This window comes from Squalius cephalus (genome assembly GCF_949319135.1).
Source record: "Squalius cephalus genome assembly, chromosome: 11".
Classification (NCBI taxonomy): Eukaryota; Metazoa; Chordata; class Actinopteri; order Cypriniformes; family Leuciscidae; genus Squalius; species Squalius cephalus.
In genome coordinates, this window is record NC_137132.1 from 7580458 (window position 1) to 7605317 (window position 24860).

Below are 24860 nucleotides of genomic sequence, written 5' to 3' on the forward strand. Positions count from 1 at the left end.
ACTACAGCGACCCAGAGAAGGCTGCAGAAACCATTAATGAATGGGTGAAGAACAGCACTAAAGGTACACCTCACGTTAACCTCTGACCCCTGGATCTGATACCCTGACCTCTGGCCTGGATTACTTAAAAAGGATTTTCAATGCAACTTCTCTCGAAATGTGATATTTATCCCTAAATAAGCTCTAAGCCCTGAGATTAGAGCTTTTATTGTTCAATGTTTTATATATATATATATATATATATATATATATACAGTGCTATGCATAAGTTTAGACACCCATGCTAAAGTTGACTAAAAAGAGGAATAAAAAATCATCTTTTGGAAATTGAACTTAATGCCTTAATTAAAAAAATGAGGAAAAATCCAACCTTTAAGGACACCAATTTTCTTTGTGAATGAATAATGTATGGTAAATAAATAAATGTTCTTCCTTAAAATACAGGGTGCATAAGTTTGAACACCCCTATGTTAAATTCCCATAGAGGCAGGCAGATTTTTATTTTTAAAGGCCAGTTACTTCATGGATCCAGGATACTATGCATCCTGATAAAGTTCCCTTGGCCTTTGGAATTAAAATAGCCCCACATCATCACATAGCCTTCACCATACCTAGAGATTGGCATGGAGTACTTTCCATAAGATCATCTCTCAATGCAAATCAAACCAGCTATTAGGCTAACTGAAATAAAACCATGCCAATCTCTAGGTATGGTGAAGGCTATGTGATGATGTGGGGCTATTTTAATTCCAAAGGCCAAGGGAACTTTATCAGGATGCATTGTATCCTGGATCCATGAAGTAACTGGCCTTTAATAATAAAAATCTGCCTGCCTCTATGGGAGTTTAACATAGGGGTGTTCAAACTTATGCACCCTGTATTTTAAGGAAGAACATTTATTTATTTACGATACATTATTCATTCACAAAGAAAATTGGTGTCCTTAAAGGTTGGATTTTTCCAAATTTTTTAAATTAAGGCATTAAGTTCAATTTCCAAAAGATGATTTTTTTATTCCTCTTTTTAGTCAACTTTAGCATGGGTGTCTAAACTTATGCATAGCACTGTATATAATAGCCACTTGCCATTAATAGGCTACAAAATGAGTTCCCATTATGTTTTTAATAAAGCATTAGAAAGACAAATCTGTTGAAATGATAAAGTATTTTTAATCCTATAATTATACTATTCTTAATTATCTTAATAATTCTTAATCTTAAAGACATTTTCCACATTTAAAGAAAAGTTTATTTAATTCATAGGAAGTATAAGTTTATCAATAACTGAAAACCAATATTTGATTCCAATATACATTTTTTTTTTTTTTAATGAATACATTTTTATCTTTAATTATTAATCTTAAGAACATTTTCCAAGTCATATAACAAAAATTATAAGGAAAATATAAGCTATATTATAGAAAGTTAATTTACTTAAACCTAATTTACCAGTTTATCAATAACTGAAAACCAACATTTTTCCAAATAAAAAAACTTTTTATTTATTTATATCAATCACACAAATCAGTGTTTTAAACTTTATTTATATGTCCCACATCTTTCCTTTTCCTCCCCTCCATTTTATTTATTTCTTTATTTTTGAAAAAATTGCAATTCTCATACAAAATGGACATAAAATAGAAAACAGCTGATATAATATTTAGTTAGTTAGACCTCCTGATGTTGTCCGTCCAGTGACCATTTGTTGAAAAATAACACACTTTTCCGGCCATATTTAGTACTCTATTTGTGTGCCAATTATTTAGTAATATTATGTTATACTATAACCTCCTCTGTTTTTTTCTTTTTTTTTCTTCAGGCCATATTCCCAGTCTTGTCCAGGCGGATATGTTCGATCCGGCTCTGACTCGTTTGGTGGCTGTAAACTCCATTTACTTCAAAGGCCTGTGGAAGTCCCGTTTCCAAGCCCAGAACACCAAACCCAGAAGCTTCACTGCAGGGGACGGAAAGTCATACAAAGTGCCCATGATGTCCCAGCTCTCTGTCTTCAACTATGGTGAGATGGTGGGATTTTCTCGCAGGTTGCATCAGCTATTAAACTCACATACACACATACACACACACAGAACTGAAAGATTTTTCCTGCTACGTGATTCATGCCATTATCTGGCTACGTGTCGAACTCTTTTCCAGAGACGGTGATGCAATAAAAACGTGGCTACTTATTAAATATCTGGGAACACTGGAGTATTTTAACTTTACAATTCCTCATAACCCAGGAGATGGGAATAAAATGGTGCAAAATGTGAATTAATTGAATTCTAATGTAAAAGCCAAGAGTGTCTGGCCATCAGCAGAAGGATTTAATCCATGAAAACACCAATAAACTTTAGCTCTTTTACTAGCTTTAATATTAGCACTTTACAAGCAGAATTAAGTGTTTTATAGACTGGACTTATAAAGTTCACTGGGGTGACTGGGATAGGATCCATACACGCATGTGTCAGGTTTTGTTTTTTTATATACTGAAATTTAGGTTCATAAAACTAATATTTTAAAGAGGCCATATTATGCAAGTCTTGGTTTTGTTTATGGGCTCTACAAGAATAGGTTTCATGCTTGAATGTTCATAACACACATTATTTTCACTATATTCTCCATTGTTGCATACGGAAGCTTGTTTCCGCCACAGAATAAAAATAAAAAAGGTAATTGCGACTTTTTATCTCACAATTCTGACTTTTTTTTTCTCACAATTGCGAGTTTACATCATGCAATTCTAACTTTATTTCCCAGAATTGCAAGATATAAAGTCAGAATTGCATGATATAAACTCGCAATGGCGAGGAAAAAAGTCAGAATTGCGAGTTTATTTCTCGCAGTTCTGACTTTATTAAGGTCCTTGCACACGTTGAGAGCCACGTAAAAAAATAAATACGACCTCACGTTATTCTAATCACGCTTACACATTGCCTCCGAAACTTTCGTCCATCATAAAAAAATTCGGATCGGGTTTGATTTTCTGCGTTTTTCGCATCCGTAGCAAAAGTATTTTGAATGGTGTTTTGACAATTCAGAGCGACCGAATGACGAATACAAAAAAATGCATACGAAAATTTCAGACTCAGTATGCAAGGACCTTTGCACCTTTACATGCAATTGTGACTTATATATCTCGCAATTCTGATGTTAAATCTTGCAATTCTGAGAAATAAAGTCAGAATTGCGAGATGTTAAACTCACAATTGCAAGGAAAAACTCGCAATTATCTTTTAAAATGTTTTATTCTGTGGCGGAAACAAGCTTTCATAGTTGCAGCTCCTCTCTTCCCAGTCTGTCAGTAACGCTCTGTTTAGTTCCTGTCTCTATGAAGCCCCTCCTTCTGAAAAGCACACTGTGATCTGATTGGTCGGCTGGATCAGTGTGTTGTGATTGGTCTAGTGCTTCAAGTGTGTTTGGGAAATGTCCCGCCCCTTACCTTACCATAACTTCGAGTTTCAACACACTACTAACTAACTCAACCAGGCTCCGCCCCTTTATTCTGCGTATGAATTATTTAAATGAGGAATATTGTGACGTGTTCGTTCCCAGAAGAAACTCAAGACTACAATGGAGGCGTTTCAGGAAGTTCAGAAACAGAGACACTGATATAGAGAATAACTCCAGCTGGAGGGACTTTTCTGCTTTGTAACTTTGCAAAGCTTTTTCATGCTCAAACAGCAAGATTACACACTAAAGAAAGATGAACATGGAGAAAAAAAAGCATAATAGGTCCTCTTTAATAGTTGCGAGACCGAGTGTGCAGCATAAAGCCTGATCCGTTTCTTTGTTCTTGTTTTCTGTGCAGGTCAAGCCAGCACTCCAGAAGGTTTGAAGTACACAGTGATCGAGCTGCCGTATCACGGTAATAGCATGAGCATGTTCATTGCGTTGCCGTCAGAAGAGGCCACGCCCCTGTCGGCCATCTTACCTCACATCTCTACAGCGACTGTCCAGAGCTGGACCAAACAGCTGGTCCCGAGGAGGATGCGCTTCCTGATGCCGAAGTGAGACACCCGTCATGAGCCCTATCCTATAAAGGGGTGGTATAATGCCCTTTTCACAAGATGCAAAAAAAATCTCTATGTATAGTGTGTATGTGAAGTTTTAGCTCAAAATAGCCCACAGATATTTTTATACAGCATGTTAAAGTTGTCACTTTTTGAGGGTGAGCAAAAACGCACCATTTCAGTTAGTTATCAAGAAAAATGACTTAATTTTTAAGTTTTTTCACAGGGTTTAAAACCCTTTACATACTTAAACCTTGATTTGGTCTTTAGAAAAGCTGAAATAGCTGCAAAGTGCAGAAATTCAGTGTAATGGAAGCTCATTTTTGCCATGTAAGAAAAAAAAGGCATTATTTGAGCAGTCATATTTAAGTCACAATTATGAGAAACAAATTCCAGATTGTTTTTGTTATAATTATGACTTTTTATCTCATAATTTTGACTTAGTATATCATTTTGATTGTGATAATTGACTTTTTAATTCATAATTATGACTTAGTATATCATCATTTTGACTGTCATAATTTACTTTTTATCTTATAATTAAGTCATTATTTTGACTTTATGCCATAATGTTGACTGTCACAATTTTGAATTTCTATCACAATTTTGACTTCCATAATTGACTTTTCATCTCATAATTATGACTTAGTATGTCATCATTTTGACTTTATGTCATCATTTTGACTGTCATAAGTTTGACTTTTTATGCTATAATCCTGACTTTTCTCATAATTTTGACTTTGACAATAATGACTTTTGTATCTCATAATTTCGACTTTTTAAGTCATTGTAACTTTTGGCTTTTTTTCTAATGATTATGACTATTTATATAGTATTTGTATTTTATTTTATTTCAATTACAAAAAAAATAATTAGTACTTTTTTTTTGTTTTAGTTAACAATAACAACACTGGTATGACCTGTGGTGAATCTGACATACTTTGTGGACGTACATTTGCCAGGACAAGCAGCACTAATGGTGTGTGTCTGTCTCCTCTTCTTCTTCGAGTAGATTCACAGCCGAGGAAGAGGTGGATTTGGAGGATCCTCTTACAGCGATGGGAATCAAAAACATCTTCAGTCAGAGCAAAGCTGATTTCAGACACCTGAGTGAGTGACAGCTGTCAGTCACGCACAGCACTGTATTCATGAGTTCATCTTGTGTGCATATGTTTGTGCTTGAACTAATGATATCGTTGGTTGTTGACTGTGAACTTCAGCCGCATGAATCACGTCTCTCAGTGGAGTGTGAAAATGAGTCAGAGTGACTGGTCACTATCCAGCGCCAGATGATCTCCAAACAGACTATTCTCCTCAAAGCCTTTGCTTTATTACCATAATTCATGCTGTTAAACCACAAACCTTGACCTCAATTGCTGCCAGCAGTGAATCAAAGAAAGCTAAAAGTAATAGTTCACCCAGAAAAGAAACATCACACACATGTTATGTTTTCAGAGGAACACAAAAGGAGATTTCTTTCCATACAAAAACATGTCAAAAATGACCATAAAAGCTCTTTTTGGAGCTTGACAGGCACTATGAAATATCATTGTATGGACAATAGAAGAAAGTCATACAGGGTTGGAACCATGTGAAGATGAGTAAATGGTGACAGAATGTTCCTTTGACAGCATTGTACGCCCTTTCTATTCTTAAACCTTGATTTTTGGTGTTTAGAAAAGCCAAATTATTTTAACGAGGGCAGAAATTCAGTGTTATGGAAGCTTATTTGTGCCACATAAGAAAACATCTCATTATTATGACTTAGTATCACCGTTACAACTTTTTGTCTACAAATTATGAATTTGTATGTCCAAATTATGACTTTGTATGCCATGATTTTGACTTTTTATCTCATAATGTTAACATTTTGTCATAATTTTTAGCTTTTATTCTCATAATTATCACTTAGTATCTCATAATTTAAACTTTTTGTCATGATTATGACTTTGTCATAGTTATGACTTGGTATTTCATAGTTACAACTATTTGTCATCATTTTTTGGCTTTTATTATCATAATTATTACTTAGTATCTCATAATTACAACTTTTTATGTCATAATTTCAATTTTTTTTCATAATTATGACTTTAGTTTTGACTTAGTATCTCATAGTAATAATTTTTTGTCATAATTTTGACTGTCAGACAGTTTTTGGCTTTTATTATTACTTACTATCTCATAATTACAACTTTTTATGAAATATTAAAAATTGTCATGACTTTTTTATATCATAGTTATGACTTAGTATCTCATCGTTACAACTTACTTTTGACTTTTGTCATGGCTGTCATTCTCATAATTATCCCTTAGTATCTCATAATTTCTATATTTGATGTCATAATTGACATGTTATAATTATGATTTACCAAAGTGTGTGTGTGTGTGTGTGGTGGAAATGGTCTTCCATATAATGTTTAAAGTATCAATATCAGAAATGGCCAAAAGAATCTGTGGAAAAATGAGAGGGACAAATATGAATACTTACTAAAGTACAGAGAGAAAGACAGTTTAAAAAAAGTTTCAAATGAACTAGAAGAAGGAAGGAAGAGGTTTTGCAAGCATTTTGTAGGCCAAACTGGATCCTCAGTCTGAAGTGTTTTGTTCTGTTGCCCCTGTGTGGCCGTCTGATGAAACGACACGATGACTGTCTTTGGTGGATGAATGAAAGTAGGATGTAGAATGTTTATTGCTGTGCAACATCCTAAACTGTTTGATGGCTGTGTTAAGTGTATGTTTGTGTATGTAACAGGTTCAGAGTTTGTTTACGTGTCCAAGGCCCTTCAGAAAGCCAAGATAGAGGTCAATGAGGATGGAACCAAAGCCTCTGCCGCCACAAGTAAGTTTCTGTGTCATAGATGTTTTTAAAGTCGGAAGTTGTTTGCAACTCACAATCACCCTTCACCAATGATCATGATCCTAATAAGCGTTCTCTCTCATTTCAGCTGCAATCTTGCACGCCCGATCTTCTCCTCCATGGATGGCCGTGGACAGGCCATTCCTGTTTCTCATCAGAAACAACCCTACAGGTACACACACACACAAACCATGTTTCATAGTTATGAATCTGTTATATGAAAATGTCCTGACTGAAATCTGATCCCGTTCTCCTCTCAGGAACCATCCTGTTTGCTGGCCAGATCAACAAACCTTGAGCCCAGAGATCATAGGGGTTTCTTCCTGTATGTCTCATTAGTGATCCACACACACACACACACAGACACACACACACACAGACACACACACACACACACACACACACACACACACAAACGCATGGATATTTTAAACTTTTGTCCTGGACTGCGTGTTCTGTACCCATTCAATTTCTCAAGTGTCTTTTTACCCTAATTTTTACTTTGTCTTTGTATTGCATTTCTTTATATTCTTGGGGAACATTTTATAAGATTTTATATATGATATATAATTTGTTTAATGCAAACGTTCTCACAAAATGTGTGCAACTTAAATGCTGAAATAACTTTTGTTTAACTTTAACTGAGATATTTTTTTGTTCTTAATAGTGTCAATTTATTTGTCATATTAATGAGACATTTTCCTGCATCGATTCATATTTTATTTAATAAGGTACTTAAACTGGTTCACTTTGTGTCTTTCAACTCTCAGACAACTTTTGTAAACTTTTGTCGTTTATTTAATAAAAGTACACTAAATGTACTTGTTTTGTTGCTTTTGTAGTTTTATTTATTATGCTTGATTAACACTAATATATAATACCAATACTAGATACTATTAATGGCAAGACATTAAATACTGTATAGACTATACAACAAATCTATACAAAATAATAGTGGATTTAACATCAAAATGTAATGTTAAATGTATGTTTTTAATGTAACCTTCTTGCTTTACACACTTTGGTCAGTTCAAGAATAATTTATGCAATTGTACATTGTTTATTTGTAAGAATTAAAAGAGCAGTTTCATTTCTATCCCTGTATTGTTCAACTGATCGAGGTTGATATGGGATTTAGAAAGTAATTAGTAATAAGTAATCCAATACTTTAGTGAGATGAATTAGTACAGTAAAATAATTACACTGTAATTAGCTAGAAATTAATTACTGAAAACTGATATTAAAGTACATCGATACAGTCATGCTCAAAAGTTTACATACACCTTGCGGAATCTGCAAAATGTTAATTATTTTGACAAAATGAGAGGGATCATACAAAATGCATGTTTTTTATTTTTATTTAGTACTGTCCTGAATAAGATATTTTACATAAGATTTTTACATATAGTCCACAAGACAAAAAAAAAAAGCAGCTGAATTTATAAAAATGACCCATTCAAAAGTGTTCTTGATTGTTAATACTGTGTGTCGCTATCTGGATGATCCATGGCTGTTTTTGTTTTGTGTTAGCCTAGATGTTCATGAGTCCTTTGTTTGTCCTGAGTTAAACTGCCCAGTGTTCTTCAGAAAAATGCAAATTATGCAGTTTTCCAGCATATTTTGCATATTTGAACCCTGTCCAGCTGTGACTGCATGATTTTGAGATCCATCTTTTCACACTGCAAGGACAGTTGAGGGACTCAAACACAACTATTAAAAAAGGTTTAAACATTCACTGACGCTCCAGAAGGAAAAACGATGCATTAAGAGCTGGGGGTTGAAAAATCTTCCAGGAAACATGTAGGGTAAGCATCTTCTGTTGCTTCCGAAGGGCAGAACTAAATGAAAAGATTTGATATTTTAAATAAAATACGAAAAAGTTTGACATCTTTATCTTGTTCAAAAGTTTTCACCCCCTTCGTGTTTCTTTTTTTCTCAGGATTACGTGATATAAATTCGCAATTGCGAGAGAAAAAAGTCAGAACTGTGAGATAAAAAGTCGCTTTTACACCTTTTCTATTTTTTATTCTGTGGGGAAACGAGCTTCCATTGCTAACTTTGGTGTCGAAATTGGAATTCGGAATATCGGAATTTTTACTGGTATCTAAGATTTTTTGCATCATAATAACTAGCTGGTAAAAAATATTTATGGACGGTAGCCTACATTTTCTTAAAGGGGTGGTATAATGCTCTTTTCACAAGATGTAAAATAAGTCTCTGATGTCCCCAGAGTGTGTATGTGAAGTTTTAGCTCAAAATACCCCACAGATATTTTTATATAGCAATGGGTGAGCAAAAACGCACCGTTTTTGTGTCTGTCCCTTTAAATGCAAATGAGCTGCTGCTCCCAGCACAGGGGGCGGAGCTTCAATAGCTTGTGTCCTGAAAATTTCAAAAACTTTGTCTTTTATGTTCAAAACAGACTCAAGAAGAAGTGACAACATGTAGACAACATTTCTGAATGGTTGGTTGATGAATTTATGTAGCTTATGTGTAGCTATCTTCTAGTCATTGATTAGCATATAACATATTCTGTCATGATAATCTTTAAATCGCATTCCCAGGGGTGGGGTTTATATAAATTTTAGGGTTAGTCATGTCACTAACCTGGGAGGAATGTCGTGTAGTCCCTCCCTACCAGTTTGTTGTAATCCTTAAAAAGCAATTTCTTTCAAATAAAATATCTCCCTTTGCTTTGTACTTTGAGCGATGTGACTGCTGATGTTGTTTATGCTCAAACAGCAACATTACTACACTAACTAAAAGTTAGTTTTAGGCCCTGGTTGCAAAAAAATGCATTAATAATTTATTGTACACAATGTTAAAATTATACAGCATAGTTTGTAAGTAAACCTCCAGATCCCAGATAGCACACGTACATCACACAGACGTCTATAGGACGTTTCCTGTCAGATGTCAAATACTGTAGACGTTTAGAAAATGTCTTTAAGATATATTATTGTTTATCTAATCTTTTTCTAATGTTTATTATTTAGAATGTATGTAAAACTGACATCTTAAAGACGTCTGTCAGATTAAACAGCAGATGGTTTCCAGATAAAGTGATCTTTAACAGACATCTTGAAGACGTGCGTCTGCTATCTTGGGGTGTTTTGTTTTTTTAACGGACGCGTTTTTACGGAGCGTTACGGTATCTCGCGCTGTTGCGGTTGAACTTCCTCAACGCTCAGCTGACTTGAGAGGAGGAATCATCACACACATACACACACACAGGGAATCGAGGGGGAAAACAGCGATGGCGGCGGAGATCCACTCGAGGCCTCAGAGCTTCAGACCCGTCCTGTTAAACAAGATCGAGGGCCACAGCGACACCGTGAACACGGCCGTGCTGATCCCGAAGGAGGACGGGGTTATTACGGTCAGCGAGGACAGGTAAGTTAACGTTACACGCGCCGGTGCAAACACGATCACATTATGTGACAACGCTGAAATCTACACTGGTCTCGTTTATCTGTTTATTTGTTTAAAAGCATGCTTAATTATTCTCCTATAATAATTTCTATAGCGGTACATGGTAATACCATGGTACTATAGGTTTACCAGGGTACTTCCATGATGCATGTCCAAAACATCATGGCAAGTGTTTTGAATAGAAGCACTTGAACTTTACAAGCTAGATTGTTGCTTGAAAACTTCAGAATTGAAGATGAATTATGAATTACCCATAGAGCAGGATATCTGTACAGGATGTGTGTAACAGTTACAGTGAAAGTGTGAAACTGTGGTAAGTGTGTGTGTGTGTGTGTGTGTGTGTTTGCCACAACTGTCATAATGTGAACACAAATCAAAAGCAGAATAATTCTTAAAGCTTCTCGCAGTGTTTGAAGATCTTGTGTTCATTTATTTAGATTTTACACTAACAATAATTGTTGTATATGAAAGCAGTTCTGCAACATAAGAAAAAAAATGCTTGTAAATCACAATTATGATGTAAAAAGTAGGAATTCTGACACTGAGTCATATTTCTGAGATGAAAAGTTCATTAGGCTAAATCAGAAAGTCATCTCATAAATATGACCTGGTATGTCATAATTTCATGTGTCTTTTGGACTTAGGCTATCAAGTATGATATGATTGATTACAGGCCAATATATTATGTTTTATTTATTACTAAGATTATTGTAGTTATTGTGGTAGATTGACAAATGAATTTAAAATGACTGATTTACTGACAGCTTCTTACACTCTTTGAAGAACATCCCATATTATTTTATTATCTTGGCATAATAGATGGTTACCATGGTACTTTGGACATGTTTTACTTGTTTACATAGATATTGTGCTCCATTTAAATGTATTTTTGGATAATATTATTTGTGTTGTTGACCTCTTTTTATGAGTTAAACCTACTGGAAAACGCAACTTAAAGGGATAGGCCTAGTTCACCCAAAAATGAAAATGATCCCATGATTTACTCACCCTCAAGCCATCTTCTGTGTATATAAGTTTCTTCTTTCAGCCAAACACAATCAGAGTTAGGCTATATTAATAAATATCCTGTCTCTTCCAAGCTTTAAAATGGCAGTGAATGGTGACTTGGATTTTGAAGTCCATAAAAGTGCATCTATCCATCATAAAAGTAATCCAGACGGCTCCTGGGGGTTAATAAAGACCTGAAGAGAAGCGGTGCGTTTTTGTTAGAAAAATATCCATATTTGTAACTTTATAAACTATAATCACTGGCAAGTCGAGTGACCTCTGACCTGAAAATATTACCAAAAAAAAGAAGAAAATTTTCATTTTGGGGTGAACTAACCCTTTAAACCAGCCTAAGGTGTTTAGCTGGCCTTTGAGCATGATCACGCTGGTTTAGACAACATTTTTTGATAGTGTTATTGGGGTTTGGATATTTAGTCAGCCTAAAAGTCCAGCAAAGCACTTAGGCTGGTTTAAGCCATTTTCTTTCAGCAGTGACGTTGGTTAAGTTCCTCTCAGGATGAACACATCAGTGCTTGCTTTGTTTCTGCAAGGCTTGAAATCATATCTTATGTCTTCATGCATTTCAACATACTCGTCTTATTGTTTCTAAACAATGACCTCCTTTTCAAATGGGATTCAAACATGTTTTTAAATGCTAAACAGGAGAAACAGCTGGCATCAACAGCATGTGTTTCCAGATGCCCATTAAGGGAAGCTTAAAGATGATCAATTAGCTAGAAAACAGCTCAAGAGTTCAACACGTGACGTTAGAGAAGCAGATCTAAAAGAGATGAGTTGAGATTCAGAGATCAAGATCAAATCTTATTTGTGCTGTCAGAATCATTTATATAGTTATGAATGAACATGCTTTGAGTTTTTTCATCTCTGAATATATTTTACATTTGAATCATTCTGGCTCAACAAAACCGTGTTAGTGTAGCTGGAGAGACGTGTGTGGTCATGTCCTGATTACCTGCATTATTTGCCATGTGAGAGCAGGTGCACAAACATATGCAGGAACTGAAACTAAATGAACACAGAGTTCAGCTGCTCCGGGGCATGTGTGTGTTTCTGTGCATGACCATCACACTTCAGCTGGTTATTTTTAGCCATTTTTATTTTTTATAATATTATTATATTATGTTAATTATATTATATGATTTATTGCTGTCAAAATAACCACAATCAATCAAATCTAACATAAGTTTATATACACACACACACACACACACACACACACACACACACACACACATATATATGTACACATATATACATATATTCTAAAACATTTTAGGTTAGATGCAATTAATCACGATTAATCAATTTGACCACACATATATTATTTATTTATTTTATTTAAATATATACTGAACAAAATTTTAAACTCAACACTTTTGTTTTTGCCCCCATTTTTCATGAGCTGAACTCAAAGATCTAAGACTTTTTCTATGTACACAAAAGGCCTATGAAGGAACGTGGATGAATGGCACAGCAATGGGCCTCAGGATCTCGTCACGGTATCTCTGTGCATTCAAAATGCCATCAATAAAATGCACCCGTGTTCGTTGTCCATAACATACGCCTGCCCATAACCCCCCCGCCACCATGGGCCACTCGATCCACAACGTTGACATCAGCAAACCGCTCACCCACACGACGCCATACACGCTGTCTGCCATCTGCCTTGCACAGTGAAAACTGGGATTCATCCGTGAAGAGAACACCTCTCCAAAGCACCAGACGCCATCGAATGTGAGAATTTGCCCACACAAGTCGGTTAAGATGACGAACTGCAGTCGGGTCGAGCCCCCGATGAGGACGAGGAGCATGCAGATGAGCTTCCCTGAGATGGTTTGTGCAGAAATTCTTTGGTTATGCAAACCGATTGTTGCAGCAGCTGTCCGGATGGCGGGTCTCAGACGATCTTGGAGGTGAAGATGCTGGATGTGGAGGTCTTGGGCTGGTGTGGTTACACGTGGTCTGCGGTTGTGAGGCCGGTTGGATGCACTGCCAAATTCTCTGAAACGCCTTGGGAGTCGGCTTATGGTAGAGAAATTAACATTCAATGGTGGACATTCCTGCAGTCAGCATGAATGAATGTGTTTGGGATGCTCTGGACCCCCCAATACAGTAAAACTGCACATTTTAGAGTGGCCTTTTATTGTGGCCAGCCTAAGGCACACCTGTGCAATAATCTCGCTGTCTAATCTGCATCTTGATATGCCACACCTATGAGGTGGATGGATGATCTCGGCAAAGGAGAAGTGCTCACTAACACAGATTTAGACAGATTTGTGAACAATATTTGAGAGAAATAGGCCTTTTGTGTACATAGAAAAAGTCTTAGATCTTTGAGTTCAGCTCATGAAAAATTGGGGCAAAAACAAAAGTGTTGCGTTTATAATTTTGTTCAGTGTATATTTATTTATTTTTTACTTTCTTTTCATGTTCCAAACAAATAAATATACATTAATTTGGGTTGATTCTTATATGGTATTTCATGTTTTATTTGAATGTCTTGTTTGTTTATTTCAGGACGATTCGAGTTTGGCTGAAGCGTGACAGTGGACAGTACTGGCCCAGCATCTACCACACTGTGTCCTGTGAGTATCATTTCAACCAAAAATGAAAATCCTGTCATCATTTCTTACTCGTAATATGTTCCTAACAGTGGAGCATGTTTAGCGTAATGTTCACGCTGTCATTTTCTTTACAATGAAAGTGAGCGGAATCTCAAATATGGTGAGAGCAGGTTTGACGTGACTGACACTTTGAGCATTAACCAAAAGGAAAATAACACGTTTTACATTCACCAGTGTCACCAGTAAGTGCATGAAAGTTTAATGTGCCATTGCTCTTTTTGTTTGAGTTGCTTGACATGTCAAATTCTGATTCAAACTGGATCTGTGTTTGAGAAAAAGTAGGATTGTTGGAGAAAAATTGTTTGGAAACTGTTATTTTTTATACTTTTATAGTATTTATTAGTATTTTTGATTAGCTTGATTTTTTTATTTTATTTTAATATTAGTCATTTTGAAAATGTGATTTTTATTAGTTTAGTGTACTATTTCTATTTAACTTTAATGTATTTTATTTTCAGTTTTTGATTTAGTAATACTTGGTACTTGGAGCGGCACGATTCTAGAAAAATTGAGAATCGCGTTTAAAAAAAAAATTGCAATCATGATTCTCCCACAATTCTGAACAGACAACTAAACAAAATAACATGTAATTTACTAGAGGTTCAGACAAAATGTTAATTGCTGCAGTCTATTCAAAAATGTTTAATTAATTTCAATTGATTATTTAAAAAGAAAAGTGGTTTGCGTGAATAATAAATACTTCACTTGTTTAATTACTGTACGGTATGAGATTTGAACGAATCTGATGATTCAATGACACATACATATTTTTAACAGTCACTTGTCGCCACCTACTGGTGTAACGATGTAATTGATACAATTGCTAATTGAAGTGCAAAATTTGGTCGCTTCCGTAGACATCAGTGTTTATATCCAAACGTTTATCTCTGTACTTCTGTAACTATTTGAAAATTTATAAGACAGAATTAATGATACTGTGTGGTTGAAAAGACTGTTTGTGAAGCTGTTTCTTATCTATTCATAACCATGCAGCTCTAGTAGTACTTCAACTTCAACTTTAGAAGTTTTAAAGGCAACATTTCTAATTTTCATCTAAGTTTTTTTAAAGTTCATGTCTAATATTTATATTTTCTATTATTTTAGCTTTCAATTAAAAAAGCGAAGTGTTGTTTTTGGTGCCGCTAGTAGCACAGAAATGACACACTTCACCTTTAAGCAGCAGAAATCTCAGAGGTTGTAGGTCAAGTGTGTCTCTTTCTGTCCAGCTCCGTGTTCCTGTATGTCATATCACCATGAGAGCAAGCGGATCTTCATAGGACAGGACAATGGGGCCGTTGTGGTAAGTGTCACTGTATCGCCCCCCCGAAGGGCCAAAGTGTTTTCAGATGTTGAATATTATGACTCTATAGGTGCTTCCCAACCAGAAAGCTGCATCCTAGTGAGGTTGTGTCCTTTCTAGTCTTGGCTTATAGGCTAAAATAAAAGATAACATTTATGCCTTAATCTACAAGAACATTATTTTTGTCCTACATTTCATTCAGTGTCGACTCATTTTCCGTCAGTTATGCTTTGGGAATTGGAATGTGTGCAAAGGATTGTGGGTTACTGATGGACATGAAGGATAAACGTGATGCATCCTTCAAAATGAGCTGAATAAAAGACGCGAAACGAAGGCTGTCTTCCAAAGATCCTTCAGTTTGAGACTTGGCAGTCGAGATATGCAGCCATATCTCTTTAGATGCTTGTAGTCAGGGCAACTGTACATATTTGTGTATTAAAGGGATAGTTCACCCTGAAAATAAACATTTTTGTAATTTAAATACAGTAATTCATTAATATTATTACAATTTATTTTCTAAGTATTTTCTATGTGAATATATTGTAAAATGTAATTTATTCCAGTGATCAAAGCTGTATTTTCAATACAGTAAATGTCTTTACTGTCACTTTAGATCAATTCAATGCATCCTTGCTGAATAAAAGTATAAATTTCTTAAAAAAAAAATTCTTACTGACCCCTAATGTTTGACCGGTAGTTTATATAGGGACTGTGGACAAAAAAACACCATAAAAGTAATCAGAAGACTTGAAATATATGCTTAAATGATGCTTTCTTTGTCCTTATTTGGATCTTGAGAGTCCCGATCACTGTGTGGAAAAGAGCTCTGATTTTGCGTGTCACAAAAAGCTGAAAGTCATCTGGGTTTGTTGCCACATTAGGGTGAGTAAGAGGGTAAACTAACACATTGAGTAAATCTGTAATCTTCTTTTCTCTGTCTCTCACAGGAGTTCCTCATCTCAGAAGATTTCAACAAAATGAACCATGTAAAAACATACCCAGGTAAAACCAGAGACTTATGCCTTATTTCCATTAGTGTTCCAACATACTTTAGATGATGGGTTGGATTTCCCTTCCAGCAGAGCACTAAACACACACACACACACACACACACACACACACACGCACCACTACTTTACTTTGGCCCACCCAATCACTTGAGGATCATTTGTTTTTTTCCCAGCATGCCCTGGGGCTAAGATTCTCATGTGAGCTCTCACTAGACACTTAGACACTCACACACAAGATGATTATGGCTGGATGAGTCAGAGCTGCTCTGGAAAATGTGTCTGGAGAAAACCGGACAATGCCAGGAAAGCGTGTGTGTGTGTGTGTGTGTGTGTGTATGTGTGAGAGAGACGGTATTCCGGCTTATAACGGTCAAATATTGTAGTTGACTTAATTTGAGTGAATGAGTTGGTATTGTGATCTGCATTATGTTCATTTCGGATCAGATACAGTTACACTGTTAGTTGCCCTACCAGGACACACAATGACATCATCAGATGATGACATCGTCTCACAAACATCTCGGCACACAATACTCTCCGCCTTCAAAGCGAATCTCAAAAGTGTGTTTGTGTGCTGAATCTTCCTGATCCATGGAATACTGTGTCCCACATTGCAATTTGCTCAGCTTCATCTTTTGTTTCCAGTGTGACGAATGAACCAGAAGAAAGACTTTTTTTTTTTTTAACTCATTATTTGATTGAACTGCCAAAGGTTAAGACATTTGACCCAAAATCATTACAATTATTAAAAATTAAATTAATTAAAATTCTAAATAACTACTTTTTTTAATAATTAATTAAACATGCATGCATGCAAAAAAAAGTATTTTTTTATTTTTCAAATATTAATATTTTGAATTAGATTTATGTTTTCATTTTAACTTTTGTTCAATCTTTTGTAGTCAATCTTTTTATATATATATATATATATATTACTGGTTAGTATTTATTTATTTCCAGTTATAATTTAGTGTTTTTTAGTGATTTCGGTTAGTTGTCATGGCATCATTTCTAATTAGTTAGTTAGTTATTCTAATTCAAATAGTTTTTTTTTAAATCAAATAATTGTACTTTATTTTTAGGTTTTTTTTTTTTTACAAAACTGTTTTTAGTAGTTTTAGTTAACAATAATAACCCTAATTTAAATGAGATCATGTGACATCAATGTAGCATGCTAGAGTTGATCATGCATTAAGCAGACAGTTTCACATACACACACTGCCCTATGTACTCATCGGTGTAGAAGTGTATGAACTTTACAAAGCAATTTTGTCATTCAGCCTCAGAATGTTGAGAGCATGAAGTGTCCAACATTCCACTCTTTGTTTTTTCGGTTAATTAAGTGCATCATTTGAGTATTAAAAGTTCTGTTTGGAATTCTCAGTGTGAACACACTACTCACACTGTTTACTCTACAAAACGGCACAACTACACAAAATTGGGACTCACATATTGTCTCAGACCTTTTGAACCTTGATCTTCACCAAGTGTGTGTGTGTGTGTGTGTGCGCAGCCCATCAGAACCGTGTGTCAGACCTCATCTTCTCTCTGGAGAGTCAGTGGGTGATCAGTACGGGTCATGATAAAAGCATCAGCTGGATGAGCACTCAGAGCGGCTCTATGCTGGGACGCCACAGCTTCGGCTCATGGGCTTCCTGTTTACAGTATCCTTCACTTCAGGCTCTCCCTGAGAAATATTTCTAATGCATTTTTACATTTTATGCATGCGATTTCTCTGGATCGCAGTGGTTTCTGCAGTGTTGGAGGTAACGTTACATGTGTTAATACAGTTGCTTTTGTATATTATTAATAATATAAAAAAATATTATTATTTATTATATTGTTACTTTAAAATGTGTATGCACTTTGGAGTTTGGAGTCTGTAAGATTTTTAAGCTCACCAAGGCTTCATTTATGTGATCGAAAATACTGTAAAAACAGTAATACTGTGAAATATTTTTACAATTTAAAAGAACTGTATTTATTTGAATATATGTTCAAATGTAATTTATTCCAGTGATCAAAGCTGAATTTTCAGCATCATTACTCCAGTCTTCAGTGTCACATGATCCTTCAGAAATCAGAATAATATGATGATTTGCTGCTCAAGAAACATTTCTGATTATTATCAATATTGAAAACAGTTGTGCTGCTTCATATTTTTGTGGAAACCGTAGTTCTGCTAATGCATATCTAGTTTACAAGTCCCTGAATATCTTTCAAAGACATTTTGATTAAATAGATTTAGGGATGCACCGATATGAAAATTTTAATAACCGATAGTTTTTTATATTTGAAAGCCGATAACCGACACTTTGACCGATAAATCTTAATCCATTTTTTATGTAATTTTTGAGAGCATGATTGCAAAAACAAAAGTCTCTCCATTAAAATCCGATGTCTCAAGCACACAATTATAATGTTCTCATAATCATTTTTTGTAGCCGATATGACAGACTTGTGCTGCTGTTGCACTGAACTGTATTTTCCGTTTTTGAAGTTATTCCAATCATATTTGAAGCAATTCAAAGCCATCATGTTGAACAGTGCACATCTGAAGTGTCTCAGCTGAAGGAAATAATACATTATTTATCAGCTTTAATATATCGGCCAAATTTTCTTATTGGGCTGATAAAGATAAAAATTAACATATATCGGCCGATACCGATATGGTGGCCGATATATCGTTTATCACTAAATAGATTCATTATAAATTTTAATGGATTGGCAAATGAATTAGTGTCTTAAACTGGTTTAAATATGATTTTTGTTATGAGGATTATTTCCTCTCTTCTGTCTTGTTTTCTTGACTACATATGCAGATATGATAACGAAACCCAGCATGCCTTTGTGGGAGATCATTCAGGGCAGATCACTCTACTGAAACTGGATGAACAGTCGTGTTCTATCATTACCACACTAAAGGGACATGAAGGTAACACACCTACAAATACACGTGTGTTTATATATATATATATATATATATATATATATATATATATATATATATATATATATATATATATATATATATATATATATATATATATGGCCACACCAAAGGTCAAGTCTTTTAAGGCCCCGATATACTCACGGCGAAGTTCTTTTCCGTTCTTCGCGTAGGGGTAAAAAGAAGTTTTAAATATGTGACCAGCGGTTTACTGTTAGTGAACATCCCGACACTGAGAGCGGTGTTTAGGTGAATATGTAAATATGTGCTTTGCGCTTTCCTCTCAGTAACAAAATAAACAAATTAAATAACAGAGGTGAGAAAACAGCAGTAAAGAAAGCATCTGATCATAGCGATTTTAATATGTTTGCACAAACTCTGCAATTCAGCACTCCTGTCAAGTTACGTCACTTCATTTATATACCATTTTATACAAGAGATTGCTTAAAAGCAGCTTTACAGAATTAAACATGACAGAACAGTGTCTGTGTCTCTGTCAATTAGAATTACAAGTTCAGTTTCTACTGTAAAGCAGCTCTCCAGTGTGTTCATGTTTTGGACTGAACAGAAGAAATGAAATGGAGAAGATTTCCATGTCAAAGGAGGCGGAGCCTCAGAGCCACACCCTCCTATTACATCATCGTCATGTGCCAATGGTAGTTCAGAGGTGTTCACCAGCCAGAGCGAACTTCTTTGGCAAGCTGTTTTGAAATCCCCTGAAACACACTCCAAACTCCTTCATTTTTGGTCTGATTTTGTTTGAAATGACATCACACCAGTTCGTTCTTCGATTTCGCTGGAAGTATATCGGGGCCTTTATAGTCACATTAAGCAGGTTAGAGCTAAAAGGGAAATTTAGTCAGATTTAGCTCACTTTTGAGGACAGTTTTGTGTCCGAACTATAGCTTGCTTTTTCTCAACTCATATACACACATCTGAGTGTCTTTCATAACTGGTCTCACAGTTTTGTGAAAGAACTGTTTCCTTTAACACTCTTCTGTCTGTCTGTGTGTCTGTAGGTAGTGTTGCTGTGCTATATTGGGACCCAGTTCAGAGGTGGCTGTTTTCCGGAGCTTCTGATCACAGTGTGATCATGTGGGACATTGGTGGCAGACAGGGACGCACATTACTACTGCAGGGACACCAGTGAGACACACACACACACACACACACACACACACACATACACACACGTGGTTTACTTGGACTCTCCATATACATAATGGTTTTTATACTGTACAAATTGTATATTCTCTCCCCTTACACTAACCCTACCCCTAAACCTACCCATCACACACACACACACACACACACACATACACACACACACACACACTAAGGCCCAATCCTAATTCTATTTTATACCCCTTCGCCTACCCCTAACCCTTCGCCTACCCCTTACCCTTGCCCCTTGAAACAGAGTGGCAAGGCGTAGGGGTGAAAATATTCCCCTAAGAAATGGGACACCACTACTACACCGTTACGTTACACGTCATTATACGTCGTTGCTAGCGCTTACGTCACAGGATGCGCCAATGTTCATCACAAACTTCCAAGATGCCGTCGTCAGCTGTAATCTTGCGTGAGTTACAGCAATTTTTATGCATTTTTCTTCTTAAAGGAGAACTCCGGTCAATTTTAACATTGAGCTCATTTTTTTGTACATTTGGAGTGCTGTCAATACAGAGAACAACGACAAAAATCGGTGTTGCCTACACCGAGTTATTCTATTTTTAAAATTTGCACCCTGTTGACTTCAATGGGGCAAGTACTAAACCTGCTTTTAGCCTCTTAACATCCTTGATGTGTCATTACAAGTGCACAGAAAATGTGAGTGATTCCTTCTGAGTGAACACGAGTGAATCTGACTGCAGTAGATGTGAAAGAAATGTATAAAAATGATGTTATTTAAGCCAGCGCAAATACCTGTGTTTACATCCTGTTTTTCGGTTGAAGTCCAAAGTAGTCGATTGCCGAGTTCACGCGCGTGATCATAGGTATTAAAGGGGGGGTGAAATGCTCATTTTCACTCAATCTCCTGTTAATCTTGAGTACCTATAGAGTAGTATTGCATCCTTCATATCTCCAAAACGTCTTTAGTTTTATTATATTTAGAGGTGAAAGATTGGCTGTACCGAGTCTTTCCGGAAAAAACCGAGCGGCTGGGGGCGGGCCGTGTGGGCGGTGTGCTATAGCTGTGCTAACTGATCTAACAACAACACAGAGAGACATTTGAAGTAGTTTACTCACCGTGACTGCTCGATCCTTAAGCATTAGACGATCTGCAAATAAGTCGATCTGGGCTTTGTTTATAAAACAATCATCGTCGAAATGCAGGGAACAAAGAGTCGTGCACAACCTCCGTTGATGCTTCGAAAAAACAAACTCCATCCACTATTCCCTTAACGCTGGGTTCTTTGGGAATCTGTGCAGGGTTGTCTTGCCCTGCCAACCAAAAACCCACTTCTTTGGTGACATTGACTTCCCTAAAGCCGAGCAGAGCGCTTTGAGGTAACGTACTGCTTTCGCTCTCTTCTCTCTCTGGTCTGCGAGTGCGCGCGCGGCCGCGGAGAAGTGCCCTTAGGACCCATATAAGGAAATTCCGCTCTATCTTACGTAAGACAGAGCCATACTCGAAAAAAACTTTCCGAAACTTGTGACAAACCGGAAGGAGTATTTTTGGAACAAAAATACTCCTTCAAACGTACAACTTAACTTTTGAAACTTTGTCCATGTTTAGCATGGGAATCCAACTCTTTAACAGTGTAAAAAACTCAGTATGCATGAAACAGCAATTCACCCCCCCTTTAAACCTATGCGTGTGAACTCGGCAATCGACTACTTTGGACTTCAACCGAAAAACAGGATGTAAACCAAGGTATTTGCGCTGGCTTAAATAACATCATTTTTATACATTTCTTTCACATCTACTGCAGTCAGACTCACTCGTGTTCACTCAGAAGGAATCACTCACATTTTCTGTGCACTTGTAATGACACATCAAGGATGTTAAGAGGCTAAAAGCAGGTTTAGTACTTGCCCCATTGAAGTCAACAGGGTGCAAATTTTAAAAATAGAATAACTCGGTGTAGGCAACACCGATTCTTGTCGTTGTTCTCTGTATTGACAGCACTCCAAATGTACAAAAAAATGAGCTCAATGTTAAAATTGACCGGAGTTCTCCTTTAAGTTCGCAGAAAACAATGGAGATGACGATATCTTCGACGCCTAATGCTGCGTTCAGACTAAACGCGAATAGAGCGTCTGGCGCGCGTCTGGAGCTCTTGCGGTGCGAATGAGGCGTTTAGCGCGGCGCGGTGGACGCGAATTCGCCTCATTCGCGCGTCCACTTCGCTTCAAACGTTTGTTTTTTACATGCGTCATATTGTTAACGAACTTTACCGATTTTTTTGCAACCGTTTCTTTGAAGAACATGACCGTAAATATGAACACTAGATTGAATGTGACAAAGAAAATGATTATTGGCAGTCATGTTGCCTCTGTAGCTGGTGTATGCAGGTAAATGTCTCATACATACCCCTTCGTTTGAAGTGTGGTCCCGAAAAATCTTCGTTTCAAGGGCTATCTGGCCCTTCCCCCCTCCCCTACCCCTCCAACCAAAAGAGAATCGAGACAGCCCTACCCCTTCACGGGAACGCGCAAGACGGAGGGGTAGGGCCAAGGGGAAGGGCAAGGGGTGAATTGGTATTGAGCCTAACCCTACCCCTAAACCTACCCATCACACACAACTTTCTTAATTAATTTTTTAATCTCAAAAAACACAGTTTAGTATGGTTTTTTTTAAGCCATTTGGTTTACAAGGACACAGGAAATGTCCCCATAAACCATATTTACGTTGTAATACCCATGTCATTTTACACATATGTGTCCTCATAAATCATATATACAAGAACTACACACACACACTTGACATTAATAGACTTAATGAAACATTGCTATAAGTGCTACTAGGCTGTGAATGGCATAAGAAACCAAAATTGAGAACTATTGAGAAATATAAGTATTTCTCTATTTTCAGTTCCATTTCTTTAAAAGAAAATACTGAAAGTGAATGATTTTCATAACTTTCAGTTACATTAACAACCTCTGAGCAGGAGCTTTCTTCTAAAAGTGTGGCATAAGAGAGAACATAGGGTGAAACTAGACCTTTATGGGGTTTATTTTGTTGTAATAACCTTCTGACTACATTTATTACCTGTACATTTAATACATATTTAATTATAAGTCAGTAAATGAACATGAAAGATCGATTTGAGATTGTTTGAATTATTTTCTTATGTGGGTTTAAACAGACCACAGAGCATTACAAATGTTTTGTTGTTGTTTTTAAAGAAATTAATACTTTTATTTAGCAAGTGCGTGTTAAATTCATCAAAAGTGACATTAAATAATACATTAATAATGTTGCAATAATGTATGGTTTCCACCAAAAATAAAGCAGCACAACTGATTTCAACATTGATGATAATCAGAAATGTTTCTTGAGCATCAAATCATCATATTATTCTGATTTCTGAAGGATCATGTGACACTGAAGACTGGAGTAATGATGCTGAAAATTCAGCTTTGATCACAGGAATAATTTACGTATTAACATATAATACAATAGAAAACAGTGTCTTCAAATTGTAATAATATTTCACTGTTTTTACTGTAATGTGATCGAATAAATGCAGCCTTGGTGAGCAGAAGACACTTCTTTCAACAACTATAAAAAATCTAATCCGACCCCTAACATTTGATCTCAAGTGTAATAGGAATAATCGGTTGTCTGGTCCAGTCAGTCATTCTGTGTCTGTCTGTGTCTCAGTGAGAAGGTCCAGGCGTTGAGGTATCTGCGTTTGACCCATCAGTTGGTGTCCTGCTCTGCTGATGGAGGAATGACAGTGTGGAACATGGACACAGCTCGAGAAGAGGTACTTATACAGGAGTTGACATGATATATGGACGTATATGTTACTATTTCATGTTTTAGCAGAGGTGGACAAAGTACACAACTTCCTTACTTGAGTGAAAGTACAGATACTACTGGTCAAATATTACTCCGTTACAAGTAAAAGTTGTAAAGAGTGATTTTTACTGAAGTAAAAGTACAGAAGTACTTGTTTTTAAAAGCACTTAAGTATCAAAAGTAAAAAGTAAATGTCAATGCATTGTTTTATTATTGTTGCATTGTTGTGTGTAATACTTACAGTACCTTATGCCTCTGAATCTATGCCTACCCTCATATCATTATCACATTTATTTCTAGATTTCCGGATTGAATGTGAGATTGAATAAGTGCACTCAATAACGTCCACAATAGTTTCGGACACTCAAATGGCTGTTCCCTCAAATAGTGCCCTATTTAAACTTTTTTGGCTTTTAGTATGAATATGTTAGCCTTACTGTTATCTATAAGCTAGTGTGCTCCAAAACAATGACAAAATTCACATTTAGAAGACCAAACCCAACGTTGAAAATGAAAATCTGATTGATGTCAGAAACCAACATCAGTCGGGTTCTAACGTCAACCCGACTTTCATTTCCAACCAAAATCCAACGTCTGTCCGACGTTGGATGTTGACGTCACTCGACTTTCACTTCCAACCAAAATCATCCCCTGACTGACGTTACTACTTTCTACTC

The 24860-nt window shown here is 36.2% G+C and overlaps 2 protein-coding genes across 3 annotated transcripts in view; both read left to right on the forward strand.

The window, feature by feature from the left end:
- serpine2 (serpin peptidase inhibitor, clade E (nexin, plasminogen activator inhibitor type 1), member 2) overlaps positions 1 to 7202 on the forward strand; it is an 11468-nt gene extending 4266 nt beyond the window's left edge. Inside the window, exons 3-9 of the mRNA XM_079886834.1 lie at positions 1 to 63; positions 1819 to 2016; positions 3808 to 4006; positions 5022 to 5119; positions 6762 to 6848; positions 6955 to 7038; positions 7127 to 7202. The exon at positions 1 to 63 is cut by the window's left edge and continues 165 nt beyond it. Coding sequence (XP_079742960.1) covers positions 1 to 63; positions 1819 to 2016; positions 3808 to 4006; positions 5022 to 5119; positions 6762 to 6848; positions 6955 to 7038; positions 7127 to 7164 — 767 coding nt within the window. The 3' untranslated portion in view covers positions 7165 to 7202. The remainder of the gene's footprint in view (positions 64 to 1818; positions 2017 to 3807; positions 4007 to 5021; positions 5120 to 6761; positions 6849 to 6954; positions 7039 to 7126) is intronic.
- A 2801-nt stretch (positions 7203 to 10003) lies between these two features.
- The window catches only part of wdfy1 (WD repeat and FYVE domain containing 1), a 40760-nt gene continuing 25903 nt past the window's right edge, over positions 10004 to 24860 (forward strand). Inside the window, exons 1-8 of one of the 2 annotated variants that reach the window (XM_079886831.1) lie at positions 10004 to 10259; positions 13845 to 13912; positions 15178 to 15251; positions 16199 to 16253; positions 17775 to 17925; positions 19084 to 19196; positions 20231 to 20357; positions 24043 to 24148. In XM_079886831.1, coding sequence (XP_079742957.1) covers positions 10123 to 10259; positions 13845 to 13912; positions 15178 to 15251; positions 16199 to 16253; positions 17775 to 17925; positions 19084 to 19196; positions 20231 to 20357; positions 24043 to 24148 — 831 coding nt within the window. In that variant the 5' untranslated portion in view covers positions 10004 to 10122. The remainder of the gene's footprint in view (positions 10260 to 13844; positions 13913 to 15177; positions 15252 to 16198; positions 16254 to 17774; positions 17926 to 19083; positions 19197 to 20230; positions 20358 to 24042; positions 24149 to 24860) is intronic. The other variant, XM_079886829.1, reaches the window with a different exon arrangement.